Source organism: Eptatretus burgeri, chromosome 18 (assembly GCF_056783735.1).
Source record: "Eptatretus burgeri isolate ZD-2024b chromosome 18, Ebu_testis_v1, whole genome shotgun sequence".
Taxonomy (NCBI): domain Eukaryota; kingdom Metazoa; phylum Chordata; class Myxini; order Myxiniformes; family Myxinidae; genus Eptatretus; species Eptatretus burgeri.
This window is the reverse complement of record NC_140978.1, coordinates 45,041,738-45,055,694: the sequence shown is the minus strand read 5'-3', so window position 1 is coordinate 45,055,694 and position 13,957 is coordinate 45,041,738. Positions and strand designations below refer to the sequence as shown.

The following is a 13,957-nucleotide window of genomic DNA, read 5'->3' as shown; positions in this document are numbered from 1 at the left end:
TGTGTTAACGGTGGAAGTTTGCTTCCATGGTGGACACAACACGAACAAATTTAACACTTATACCGTTAACATGAACACAGTTAACACAGTAAACTTGATGAGTTTAATGTTTTACGTGTCAACTGTGGAAGTGCCATCATTGATGTTTCCCCATCCGGAGAGCCCTAAAGTGATATCCTAGTTTTAAATACCATTTGTTAACTTTTTGTGTTTTTCTGTCGATTCAGATTATTACTTGAACCATTGATGACTTTCAAGCTGCATCAACGTTTCATCACAGCTGCAAGTATGCATCCCACACTGCTGTTGGCCATCATACCTTCTTTTTTTTTTTTTTTTTTGATCTGCAAAGTCAAGGCTCATGGAAGAGCGAGGAATGTGGGACCCATATCTTGCCAACATCCTTGTCTCCATGCATTGCAAGTAATGTTTACAACATTATTGTTGAGAGATATTTAAATGACTGCACAATAATGCGATAATGCTTCGTCAAGAGACTTGTTAACAAGAACAGACTGTAGCTTTTGGCCATACTAACCAGTTGTGTTTCATCCAGGTGTTGTTTTGAGCTAAGTCCATATACCTGAATGATCGTTTCTGCAACAAAATTGTTGCATGAGGTTGCTGAATCTTTGTGTGTGTGTGTTTTTTGACTTCATTCTTTTCCTCAACGGTGGCTTTTTTTTTTCCATTTTTTTTTTGTCCACTACCTGTATGTTCAGAAAAAGAAAATGTATTTTTCCCTTTGCTCTGTCAAACGTATAATGGATTCCTTTCCAGACTACTTTTGCCATCATCTTTGTACATTTACTGCCCATTAATTGCAGAAAATTATATAACAGGGTCAAGGTTGCAACAAGCAACCAAATGTAGTTTGCAAGTGTCCACACGATAAAATGTTTCATTACAAATCTTGTTGGTTAAAGTAAAGCCTGTCTCGACTGTAAGCAACGTCCAAACTCAAGCGATACGGTTGCATGCAGCCATGACAGCCAACTGATCCCATGGGCACGGGCTCGGCTTCAAACACGACGACGAAATATTTTGTTTTTCTCAAAATAGTGGAAATTATGACATTATTTGGAGAAATCACTTTTCGCACCTTTACAGTCATTGGTCACTTTGAAGTGGCATAAAAGTACAAACAGAAAATTTTGAGGATGCACTCAAAGGGTTCAAATCATCCAAAATATCCTTCACACAGCAACATGGTGGGGAGGTGCTCGAGTGGAGCAGAAATGAAACGGTTGTTGATTTGTGTGTGCAGAACTCGAGACGGAGGAAGATAGATTGACGTCTATCCACGGACTTGTGTACGACCTTCCAGAGGACAACAGGACGATGCTGCGCCTGGTTATTCAACACCTTGTAAAGTACTTGAGATTTTTCTCTCTCCTTTGCTTGCATTGTTTGAACATTTCCGCTCATTAAACTGCGTAAGAGTCGCGTCTTATAACAATCGATTGCTGTCGACAGGTCCCAGCCAAGAAAAAACAAACAAACAAACAAACAAACATGTTTTCCTGCCAAGATTTTCTCAGTGGTTCCATCATGCTTCACCTGTGCCCCTGGATTTGCCTATCCCAATTTAGTTGAGGGGCCACCCTGGATTTGCCCTCAAATCCAAAATGGCCACCAGACCCAACTGATTCTCACTTGTACACTTTTTTTTTTTGGCTGGAAAATTGAATCGGATAACTGCTGTTTCTCTTAGCTGACTGTATGGCTACCTTTGGGCTTGGGAGTTGTTTATTTACATTGAGATACACAGCACAGTTCAATTTTTTTTTATTATTGAGACCAATCTGATATAGATTTTAAAATGGGCGAAAAACACAAATTAACACTTCTTTTGTACAATAAGATGAGCACCAGAACTTTACGAGCATTTAAACATGACATTAACTCACAATTAGTGAATGTTCAGCGATATTCATTCAAGGCCTTTAATTTTACAACATTGTCCATTTGCGTTGGTGTCATTCACCGATGTCCAAATCAGTGTGTCTGGGATTCAGGTGAGTGAACGTCATCACAACTGTCAGAAGTAGCTGCAATCTGGTGTTGCACAATGTCGCTATCACTCTGAAAATTTGTCCTCCCCTGAGTGGTTGGCTTCTTTGTCCTCACTGTAGCTGGAGCCCTTTCTTCTCTTCTTCTTTGGAGGCTGTCGTGGCGAAGTCGTATTCTCTTTGTCTGCATCATAATCATCGCCTGTCTAATGAGAATTAGCTATGCTTTACAGATCCTGGTGGTAATATACCACTATGTATTACGTTAGCATTAAAACAATCACTGAAAACCATAAAGAAGCTCTGCATTCATACGACTATGACAATTGACAAGCAGCACGAAGTGGTAATTATCCAGCATCTGTACAAATACAAAACTACACGTACCTGGTTTAGACCTTGTCTTGGTACTAGGCAGCGATAGACTTGGTGGGATCTGCGGGCAAATAAACCTTACTGGCCTGGAACCATCTTCACTGTAAGGATCTGCCGTCTTGTCTCAGACACTGGTACCAGATCCAGGCTTGAAGTTGAAGGTCGCTTCTTTTGAGGCGTTCCTCCGAACTACTCTCATCTGTCAGAAGATTGGAACTGGATTTGACTTTCTGCTTGTCCTAAATTTTGGGGTTGACTCCGCTGGGATGTACCACAAGCCACCTACTTACCACACGGAAACCTATGGAATCTCCAAATTCCTGTACCAGCCTCCGCTTTAGGGTTATCGTGTTACTGATTGGTGGATCATCGAGGTCATGGTCTCGGCTCATCTCTTGTGCATCCTCCAGCAATTCTGTCAGTAGCTAGACCTCCTTATCATCGATAACTTTGCGGGAAAATAATCTTTGAAACTTGTCAGTAATTTGCGATATTTGCGCTTCTTTCCGAGTTTCATCCATGGTGGATTTTTGGGGCCCATACACGTAGTTGAAGTTACCATAACAGTTTTGTGGAAGTATAAAGATCCACAGCAAATACATCATAGGACGCTCCACTAAGCAAAACGTCCAAACGCTTGGCTGCAGCATGGTACTTGTCATCCTCATCATTCAGTTTTAGGTCCATTTGGCTGTTGAGCTTCCTGAAAGCATTTTCCTCTGAGCACCGTCCCACGCCACCATTGCTGTTCTGTTTACTGTCAGCAGGTGTCACCTTATCACAAATAAAGCATACCCGCTTCTCTTCAGCAGGTTCTCTTGGTAGCTCATATGTTTGACTCTTCTTGTCACTGAACCCGACCAAAAAAAGGTTCCAAACTCGACTTAAGTTGTCCGGTTTGAATTTCCTTCCGTTTCAATCGATTTCTGAATGTTATTCGGCAATTTTTGTGGACCAACATCTCACTGTGGTGGACAGACAATCTTGACCCACCTTGGATTGGAATTCAGCATAAGGTGGTTCCGAGCGCAAACTCCTGCCAACAGTCTCCCATCTATCAGCAAATACCTGCAGAGATTCAAATCCAGCTTGATCAACACTTGAAATACCCTCCCCTGCATTCATATGCTCATTGTATAGCTGACACCTGCCTCTCACATCCGATCTGGTGCTCAAAAAGGGGCTGGCCACCCCCTAATGCTAAAGCCAATCGTCGCGTCTGTACTTCTTAGTCTGTACTCAACACGCTTGAGGTAGCCTCACAAACGAGCCAGGACTACAACGGAAACCAATATGACTTGTCGTTTCAAATGGTGTTATTTTATAAAGAATGAAAAATTATTGTAACCAATTACAGTAAGCAATCGATAAACTTTTGCCACACTATCAGGAGAAAACCGTAGGACATACAGGCGGCCATTTTACATTTAGGCGGCGAGATTGGATATGTTGCCGACTACAAAAGAAAGTGCTTGTCCATGGTTCGATTATGCAAACAGAAACAAATGATTTTTTCATCAATCAAAAAGATTTATAAGCCTCGAATCAGTGTGGAAAATGTGATTTATTTGTTTGTTTGTTTTGCAGCCATATTGGATTTGAGGCCAAATCCAGGGTGGTCCCACAGCTAAATTGAAAGGGCACATGCTAAGGATGACAGAATCGCTGAGAAAACCTTGGAAGGAAAAAAAAATGTTCGTTTTTTTTTTTTAATTGGTTGGGACATGTCCACTCGCAGCAGTGGTACAACAGTTTCTCGGGGGAAACAAACCAGATTAGTACAAGATTTACGATAAACAAGGTAGACACGTATCGATTGTGTTACCTGTATGATACCTGGTGCTCCAATCTCATTTGGTTCGATGTTGCATTGCTGAGGCGTTCGCTCCGTTCGACCTCAGGGTGGCGGCTCACAGCAGGGAGAACCGGATGCCCGTCGCCAACCTGGCCGTGTGTTTCGGTCCGAGTCTGCTGCGCGCCGAGCACGAGTCCGTCGCCGCATTGCTGGACATAAAGTTCCAGAACATTGTGGTGGAAATCCTCATCCAGCACCACCTGAAGGTTTGCAGTGGAGACGGAAAACAATTGAAGAATGTGTCAGAAAAATAGAATCCAACAACAAATGATCTTTTGACCTCTTCTGTTTTGTCCTTCCATTTTGTAGATCTTCTCAGTTGCAGCGAGAGGATCGGGAGAGTTCCGTAAAGGGATGCCGACGCTTCGGAAACGTCGCCAGCATCTCTCGCTTCGCCGACCACCTCCTTACAGTCCTCCCGCACCACCGACGGTACCCCACACGCCTCCAAGCCCTCATCGTGAGTATATTTGGCTTTACCTGCGAAATTAGAGCCAACATGTGCCTAAATATACCATAGGTAACTCGACTGCCTTGAGTCTTTAATGCCATCTTTGTGTCCGAGTGCAGCACGACGTCCTTGCTGGTTATTTTTACCCTACCCCTTTGTGCACACTCTCGATCCGGTTACGAACGTGCTCTATTGCAAAAGCGAAGTCGAGGCTCATGAAAGAGCAAGAACACAGAACGGGCCAGAATATAAAAAGAAGAAGAAGAAGCTGATGGAAAGGGGAGAAACATCAACAGCAAGATAGAGGGACACATGGTGGAAGAATGAGGTAAAGGGGAGGAGGACACGGGGGTGAAGTTGGATACAAACTCAAACACTGTGGAGGAAGGGAAGACCGTGAACGAAACAAAAAAATGAAAGGGGGAGGGTTAATGGGGGTAGAAAATATCACGGTTATGAATAGGGGTGACTGGAGATGGTCTTGAACAGCCATCTTAAAGCCTTGAAAGAAATGATGATATTGGAGAGACTGACGAAGTTGATTCCACAGGTAAATAAAAAAAAAAAAGAAGAACGAATGAGTGGAGATGAGCAGTGATCCTGGATTTAGGTCGTTTATCCAGAAGGGGGTTGCTGGTAGACCGTGTGTGACCTGCAGAAATGTGGAGGGGACAGAGCATGAGAAGGCCAGAGGGTGCAAGACCAGAAAGGAGGTGGTCGAAGAGAGAGACCCCACCAACCTGTCTGCAGTGGGAGAGTGGTCGGCCCATACATTGAACTTCAGTGTGGGAGATTCCAACGATCTTGAAGGCCTTGGTTTCCACTGCATCACACCGAGCAAGGTGTGAGGCAGGGGCACCAGCCCAGAGGAGAGAGCAGTATTCCATCAAGCTGTGGATAAGAGTTCAGGTGTGCCAAGGAAGGACTTTGTACAACGGAGGATTCTCATTTGGTGACTGCCTTTGGAGGAAAACTTACATTATGTGGTTTGCTCAAGAAAGGTCATGGCTGATCGTAAGGCCTAAAAGTTTGAGTGACCAAACTTCTGAAAGATGTTTGTTAAGCAAGTAGATGGGAGGGTTCACCATGACGGTCTTTTCGGAGAGAGTGTGTGAGTTTTGTCAGGCTCAAAAGACATATTGCAAGTGTTTGCCAACTTGTGATTGTATCAGGGTGGGGAAGAGGCTGCAGCCTGCCTATCTGAAAGATGAAAGATGTCACAGCAGAGGGTGCAGGCATCAGAAAATAGATAAAGATGATTTTTCAGAGTCGGGTAGATCATTAATGAAGATCAGGAATTGGACTGGGCCCAGAACACTGCGTTGGGGCTTTCCAGCCTTGACAGGGGAGAGGAGATCAAAGGATTCCATTGAGTGCCACATGTTAGCTAGGAGAGCAGAGAGAGCGGAGGAAGTCGGTAAGCCATGTGTGGAGCTGGCCACGAATGCCAAAAACAGACAGTTTCGAGAGCAAGGCAGGATGTCGGACTGTTTTTAAAGCACGAGATATGTTCAGAGATACGGTCCTGACATTGAGGGCCTCCATCCATTGTTGTGAGAGTAGAAGCAGCATGTCCAAGGTGGAGGAGTGATCTGTTCTGAAACCAAATTGGTGATCTGAGATTAGGCAGTTTGAGAAAAGGATGGATTTTATGTCGACTATGATGATGGATTCCATGACCTTGCTGATGGTTGCAAGTAAGCTAATTATTAGTCTGTAGTTCAGGGGATCAGTTTTTGTACCATGTTTACGTAATTCAGTGATGTTAGCCAATTTCTAAGCAGATGAAAGATGACCTCAGGCAAATGATAGGGCGAAATTTGCTTGAGTGAACTGCCTTGCATTGAGACATCTCTGTAAGAATAACTGGAGAGGTGATGACCGTCATCAGCGCATGATCAGATGAACCAATTTGAGCAGAGGACGAGCAGGAGAAGTTTGCGGGAAAGTTCATCATCACCAAGTCCAGAAGGGATGACTTGCCATTGGGAGAAATCCGGGTGAGGGAGTTAACAGATTAAATCAGTCCCATGGAGTCACAGAAGTCATCTGATGAAGTGCCATGGGCTGGTGAGAGAGGTACCAACACCCTGCCAAGTTGCATTGCTGACCATTGAAATCACCATATATGAGCAAGAGTGTTGGGATGAGTGTGAAAGAGATAGATAGATAAACGGAGTTGTCACAGTGAGGGCAGGACATCACACAAGCATGGATTATTTTAAACATGGATTCATTGCGTTTCTGGATAAATTGGATAACGTTTTATTCAGCGACAAAAACAGGGAGAGATGCTTTAAGTATGACCCAGCATTCCCTCAAACATTGGAGGTAACGCATGCTTGTTACATTTGTTTGCCACATCTGATAGGTGAGAACACACCTTCCATTGCTCGGAACGGCTCTACGGTACGTCCAGGCCACCCAGGTCCACTACCATCGGATCGCACAGGCGAAGGCCCCAGACCACCAATGCCAGATGAGTCGCGCATTGCTTCACCCCACACAACACCTCCTGCAGTCCCAGCACACGTACCTCTTCCAGTCCCACCCCACGTACCTCCTGCAGTCCCACCACCTGCACCACCAGTGGTCTCTTCTTCCACACAACCCCCCGCTCTGCCTGTCGCTAGACCACGCATGCACATCAGGAGTGAAAGTGATGGTCAAGTACAGACTAAGTGAGTTATGCCTTGCTTGCTTCCAGTTATACTTGTACTCTGTTGTGATAATTTTGAAAACATTTACTTTGTTTTACTGCACACCTGTAGTTGCTTTTTGAAGGTGGCTTTTATTCCTCAGAGTGAGCTCAAGAACCCAAATGTACGAGTCCAAAAACAACCGTCCTTCCGTAAAACTCAGGTACGTACTTGCTATACCTACGTGGGTCGGATTCCACTGCAGTTCTCGAGCAACACTTGCAATGGACACCTGGGCAGGAAACCATGAAGACACCATTCAAATTGAACATATTACATGGAGCAATCGTTCCCTGCGTTTCGACGTCTACTTCTGGGTTGTGGTTTGAAAGCCAGAGTACTCTCGTGGCAAATTTTGGCCTCTCCAGGTTGAAAGCCACTCGGATGTCGTCACACCCTCGTGGATGCCCGGCCAATTGTTTATTTTAGAGAGTGAAGGCCATCGGTTTGTCGCATGCCTTTTCAACATATTTCAACATGCCGATTGTGCAACACATATGTGATGGGCCAAACGGCCTCTTTCCGTTTCTTTGCCTGTAGACCATGTGACTTGTAACGGGGCGTTCTAATACGCGCTGCTTGTGACGTTGCAGAAAAGCACGAGCTCTTTATGACTATCAGTCGGCCCACAACGGCCTGCTATCTTTCTGCCAAGGAGACATCCTGGTTAACGGTGAGTCGCACGAGCCCAGTTTGTATGCATAAGACATTGCACACGTGACTTCCCTTATAATTACTGGATATTTGTTTTCATCGGGATGGAGCACATTGTCGTGAAAACTGTTTCACCAAACAAGCTCAGGCGTCCGATATTTCGTAGTTGGACTTGACCGATTGGCTTACCTTTGAACTCCGCTTTTGGTTCAATTCCTGAAACTATAGGATCCTGCACTTCGCTGTCAGGGTGCGTCGGCCATCGAGAATGGCTATCCCATGTGCTTGTACTCACGGATGTTAAATGTCCCAAAATACGACCATAGCCATATGCACCGGAACCTTGGCCAAAATGTTCATGCTAATGACGCAACTCGATGTATTATATGCCAGCACTTGCTCTCGGAGTAAAGAATCGTTAAAGGGGAACCTCGTGTTTGTTTGTTTTTTTTTTTTTGTTTGTTTTTTTTATCTTCAATCCACGTGTTCCACTCGTTTGCTGGTTGAGGCACACACATCATGAATTCCTCTGAGCTGGGGTTTCCAGGGTGGCTTACTTATTTATTTGTGCTTTATCGCAGTGCAAAACACCCTGGAAAGCGGATGGTTACGCGCCACCATCAATGGCAAGATCGGCCTCGTGCATGAAGACAACATCCAGCTGCTCTAGGCTCATGAGACCACACTCCATTTTTTTTTCTTGGCTTATGGGCCTGTAGGTGTTCCATTGCGCTTGGCTCACAAGCTACTCTTACTACGATGAGCACTCGTTTAGCGACCATTTCCCCATATTAGGGGGTTGGTCGGCTGATGGTCCCTCCACATAGTCCTGTCAAAAACATCCCCCTTCCCCCGCCATAAACCCCAACAACTGTAAGTCTCCCCTGATCACATCCTTCCAGGACGTTTTCCAGTCAATATGTTGGTTTTTTTTTTCTCCCCACATGCCCAAACCGCTTTAATCTTTTTTTTTTCCTCAACTCTTCCTCGGTACTACTAGATTTGAGCCTCTTTATGTCCACACTACACTGCTTATCATTTAGTGTTACCCCGCACATCAATCTCATCGTTACTTCCTCTGTTATTACTCTGTTATCTTACGTTACTGTAACGTTACTCTGTTATCGTTACTCTGTTATCTATGTAACGTTACTCTGTTATCTTCAAACCTTCATTCCTCACGTCTCACGACCACACATCAAAACTGCTCTAATACAGGCTGCAGGTGTTCCATTTTGCTTCGCTCACATTCCAATTTTCTTGGCTCACGGACCCGCTTGTGTTCCAATTTGCTTGGTTCACGGGCCTGCAGGTGTTCCATTTTTTGCTCGGCTCACCCACCTGCAGGTGCTCCATTTTTTGCTTGGCTCACAGGCCTGCTGGTGCTCCAATTTGCTTGGTTCACGGGCCTGCAGGTGTTCCATTTTGCTCGGGTTCACGGGCCTGCAGGTGTTCCATTTTTTGCTCGGCTCACCCACCTGCAGGTGCTCCATTTTTTGCTTGGCTCACCCACCTGCAGGTGCTCCATTTTTTGCTTGGCTCACAGGCCTGCTGGTGCTCCAATTTGCTTGGTTCACGGGCCTGCAGGTGTTCCATTTTGCTCGGGTTCACGGGCCTGCAGGTGTTCCATTTTTTGCTCGGCTCACCCACCTGCAGGTGCTCCATTTTTTGCTTGGCTCACGGGCCTGCTGGTGCTCCAATTTGCTTGGCTCACGGGCCCGCTTACGTTCCAATTTGCTCAGTTCACGGGCCTGCAGGTGTTCCATTTTTTGCTCGGCTCACCCACCTGCAGGTGCTCCATTTTTTGCTTGGCTCACGGGCCTGCTGGTGCTCCAATTTGCTTGGCTCACGGGCCCGCTTACGTTCCAATTTGCTCGGCTCACGGGCCTGCAGGTGTTCCATTTTGCTCGGGTTCACGGGCCCGCAGGTGTTCTGTTACAAGCCTGCAAGTCCTCAGGTTTTGTGTTTTTAGGTCAACACGCCACATCAGCCTGCACTCATTGCGATTCGGCACCCCGTGTTCGGTGCGTTGTAAATGACCTTTTTCCCCCTGTGGAGGAATATTCCTTTGCCATCATTTTGGGATCAATGAAAGTCGTGTCATGTCGTTACGCATCAAGGTGGTGATCATTTTGCATTTTACAAAGCAAGTGTTACCGCGTAAGGGTCACGTACCTGGAAGAGCTCGTGGATGATGATTTGTTGTACAGTCATTTTTATTTCGTGAACTTGATTTGTAATCAGTTCCCGTGTCCGTGTCGCATGTGGGTAACCTTTTAAATGCATGTACCTTCAAAAAATTTATGCTTCATGTTTACCCAATGTTTTATTTGTATCAGAATTTTCTCCAAGTGGAGAATCGTTTTTAAAAATACTGTTTGGGGAATAATGAAATGCATTAAAACAAACAAACAAACCTCCATTAAAACTCTGTTTGAGACTTCCTCCATCGTCTGTGCAGTTCAAATGATCATTCGTTTGTTTGTGAATCCACGATCGAAGAATGTTTCAAATGTTATTTATTTACTGAGTGAGGTCTGTCCCTTGGTTCCTCAGGAAGGGGTATGGGTGAAGTTTTAGGGTATGTAAAAGGGGAAACAGGCTCAAATTAGACTCTTGGGATTGTATGAAGAGCTGGTTTAACTTTCCACTTTAACTTATGGAACAAGGAATAATTATCAAACGAGCATCGAAGGCCAGTTGCCGTCTGGGTATTCTCTGGAGAGCTAAAGTATGCCTGGTTCCAGCACGGCCTTCGTACGGAGCTCCACACTCCAGCCTGTTGCTCCCACTTCGCATCTTGCTCTTTCTCCAGGGGGTCGAAAGGACGGTCTTCCGTGCCGTCGGAACCTCCCAAGCAGGAGGCACGTTCCCATGGACCATCACCCCACCACCAGCAGTTGCAAGTTGGGAGACCCTCTCTCCGATGTACAAGCTTACAATTAGGCCTTGCTACTCCTGCCATCCCCAAGTCACCCCAGGTCCCATGCATTCTTCAAGAAAGCCTCACCTGCTCACCCTTCCAAAGCTGAGGTTGGTTTCTCACCTGCATTCATTCGTTCCATTATCCTCACGATTGTGGCATTTGAACCTTCATGCTCAGACAATGTACGAAAACGAGGCATGCATTTATTAAAGGAGCTTCACCGTGGCCTTTCATGCACACGCCTCGATCGATTTATTTGGAGGGGGGTGGGGCACTCATGTTCCATTTTGCTTGGCTCACGAATCTGCTTGTAAACACCACACTTTGCTGTATCCATATTCCTTAGTTTGGGGGTCTCGTTTAACAATTGTCTGTTTCACAACACTTGGAAGATCTCACTTAATCACTGCAAACAGATCAATGATGAATGTATATCTCACATCATGAAAAGCAAGATTAATCTTTTTCTTTCAAAGTGCATCTTCATCGTCTTATCAGGATTACCGTTTCATCTTGTGTTTCACCATCAACTTCAAGATCTACCCTCATACTTCACTTGTTGCTGAGCTACTCATTTCTTGATACTGTTACGGCTGTGGAAATTTGCAATACACCAGAAAGGTCCTCAGGTTAGATATATCGATAAGTTCATGTGTAGTTAGTCCACACCCGTTGTTTAGAGGGAATATGTGTGATTCATCTGGGCTGCGACGCTTTGAGTTAGCCATTTTTCTTTCTCTATCGTTATTTTGGACCAATAAGCCCGCTAACAACTCAAACACCACCACCTTCACCTCTTTACCTCCACAGCTCCACCCCGCAAACATCGCTTCACCACCATTCTCAAATTACACCCCCCAACAACCAAACCACCACAGCAAACCCTCCACCACCTTCGCCTTTCTCCTTCCACAACCATCAACCACACCACCAATCAACACCGAACGTCGTGCTGTCCAGGGCCCGTTCGGTGATTCTTGCCGAACGCGTCGAGCCGCGAGTACAAATGGATGCCTTTACAGGAGAGGAAATCGGATCAGGGGAGGCTCACGCCCCCTTTTTGCCCGACCAATGGCTAAACGTCGGGTGGCATGGGCCCGCCTCCAGGCGCAATGCATGTAGACTCCTTTTCGGAGGGAAATCGGATCAGGAGAGACTCACGCCCCTTTTTGCCCGACCAATGGCTAAACGTCGGGTGGCGTGGCCCCGCCTCCAAGCGCGTTTTGATCCGCGAATTAGCATACATGCCCCTCCCCCGGTCTATAGACGCAAGCACAAGGCGACTCGCATGTGGTGTGTCGTGTTGGGTTGGACTAGAGAGTGTTGGGTTGTGCTGTGCTGGCTGGGTTGGCCGAGTGAAGATGAGGGTCAGCGTTGAGGTTGTCGTTGCCAAGTCGAGGGACAAGTCGCGGAGTGAAGCAGGGACGCGGAAGAGGACTCGGGGGCGAGAGTTCGCCGGAGTCGGTGCGGTCCCGAGACCCCGCTAGCGGGACGGAGTGTTCCCCATTCCCCTCTCCCGACCCCGAGCATCAACAATTCCCCCCCCCCCATCCGCGCTGAGATAGCCCCGGTAACCCAGTCCGTTACCCCAACCCAACCATGGTGCCGACCAACACGTGCCTGCGCAACGCACGCCAAAGGAGTTCACCGACCATACCAGGGGCATTGCGGCAAGCCGGCCATCGCGCCACGAGGGTGCAGGTAAGACCCCTTCGGTCTCGTGGACTTGGCCAATCACCCAGGTCCCACATTAATTTGGTCCACGGACCTGTCTGCCTCCTTGCCTGTGAGGGTGGCTTGTATTTCCTTTGCTTTTGGTGTAAATGTGTGTATGTGGTGCCAGTCTATTAAGTAAACCGGTATAAGTGCTTGTACATTGCTTTATTCGGTTTTAACTCTGCGTTGTGTTCTTGCTATAACTGTAAAATACGTGCTTGTCTGCATACGAATTAAAAGTGCTTGTCAAACTGTTTCCCCGTTTCGGTGCGTCCTTTCCTCTGGTTGACATTTCCATCTTGCATCATGGAAGGGATTGGTAGTGGGTTGAAACACCCGATAAGTAAAACTGAACCGTCGAGGTTGGCGATAACTCCGCTCGATTATCCCTTTAGCACGGAACGAGCCACTTAAGCAGTTCGTGTCCGAAGTGGACCTGCGGCGTGGTGCAACTCCTTGGTACGCTACCCGCACAGGTACTTAGGTATATCGACATTCGGCGATTCACCCTATTTCGCGCGGGCAGAATGCGGACTGGGTTGTGGTGAGGTTAAACCCCCACTTGTGACTGGCTCCCCTGGCGGTAGTTCCAGGAGGGTCACGACTGAATTGTCCGTTCCGGTGGGCGACGCGGTCGCGATTCGAGTTGCGTGGCCGATCGCACGCCAGGCGGGCGAAATTCGTAACAATACTTTCCAAAGTTATTTGATCTTTCATGTCACATGATCTTCAAGAGGCCCAAAACCAGGGCCTCGATTCCAACTTGCAATGCATTATATTGCAGATCACTTCAAGCTATTCCTTTTCACAACTCACCTCGACCGAGTACTGCACTTCACAATGGTCTGACTCCCCAGATCACACCCGTCTGTCCCGGATTCGGGAGAATCAAAAGATCTCCTGTGGTGAAGCTGAAACTCAAGGTGCGTTGTTCTCACGTCACAGGCAGGTCAGTGGTCCCCGTCGACTTGGAACCCCTAACTCACGTGCACACTCCCCATTCGGCGCATACAAATCAGACGGCCACGTTAGAAAGCTTGTCCGCCATCACCATTCCGGGCAACCGAGCTCGTCTCTTCTCTGTAACCACTTGTCCAATCAACACAATTTTCACCACAGGTGCGACGACTCGTGCAGAATGTTATTATGACATCATTGGTCAAGTGTGGCATCCATGTTGGAAAAAAAAAGGAAAAACTTTGGAGCACTGCATCTCTGAAACTACTCCGTGGTGGGAAAAAAAATTGTAGCTTGATGCATGGCAAGTAT

The 13,957-nt window shown here is 46.5% G+C and overlaps 1 protein-coding gene across 7 annotated transcripts in view; it reads left to right on the top strand.

Moving 5' to 3' along the window:
- Window positions 1-10,490, top strand: part of LOC147009017 (rho GTPase-activating protein 26-like) — a 62,268-nt gene extending 51,778 nt beyond the window's left edge. For 4 of the 7 annotated variants that reach the window (XM_085863437.1, XM_085863438.1, XM_085863440.1 and 1 more), the window contains 8 exons: window positions 228-286; window positions 1,268-1,373; window positions 4,289-4,448; window positions 4,552-4,702; window positions 7,065-7,374; window positions 7,496-7,555; window positions 7,986-8,065; window positions 8,628-10,490. In XM_085863437.1, the coding sequence (XP_085719563.1) occupies window positions 228-286; window positions 1,268-1,373; window positions 4,289-4,448; window positions 4,552-4,702; window positions 7,065-7,374; window positions 7,496-7,555; window positions 7,986-8,065; window positions 8,628-8,716 (1,015 nt within the window). In that variant the 3' untranslated portion in view covers window positions 8,717-10,490. The remainder of the gene's footprint in view (window positions 1-227; window positions 287-1,267; window positions 1,374-4,288; window positions 4,449-4,551; window positions 4,703-7,064; window positions 7,375-7,495; window positions 7,556-7,985; window positions 8,066-8,627) is intronic. The other 3 variants (XR_015053127.1, XR_015053126.1, XR_015053128.1) reach the window with 3 other exon arrangements.
- The last annotated feature ends 3,467 nt before the right edge of the window (window positions 10,491-13,957 follow it).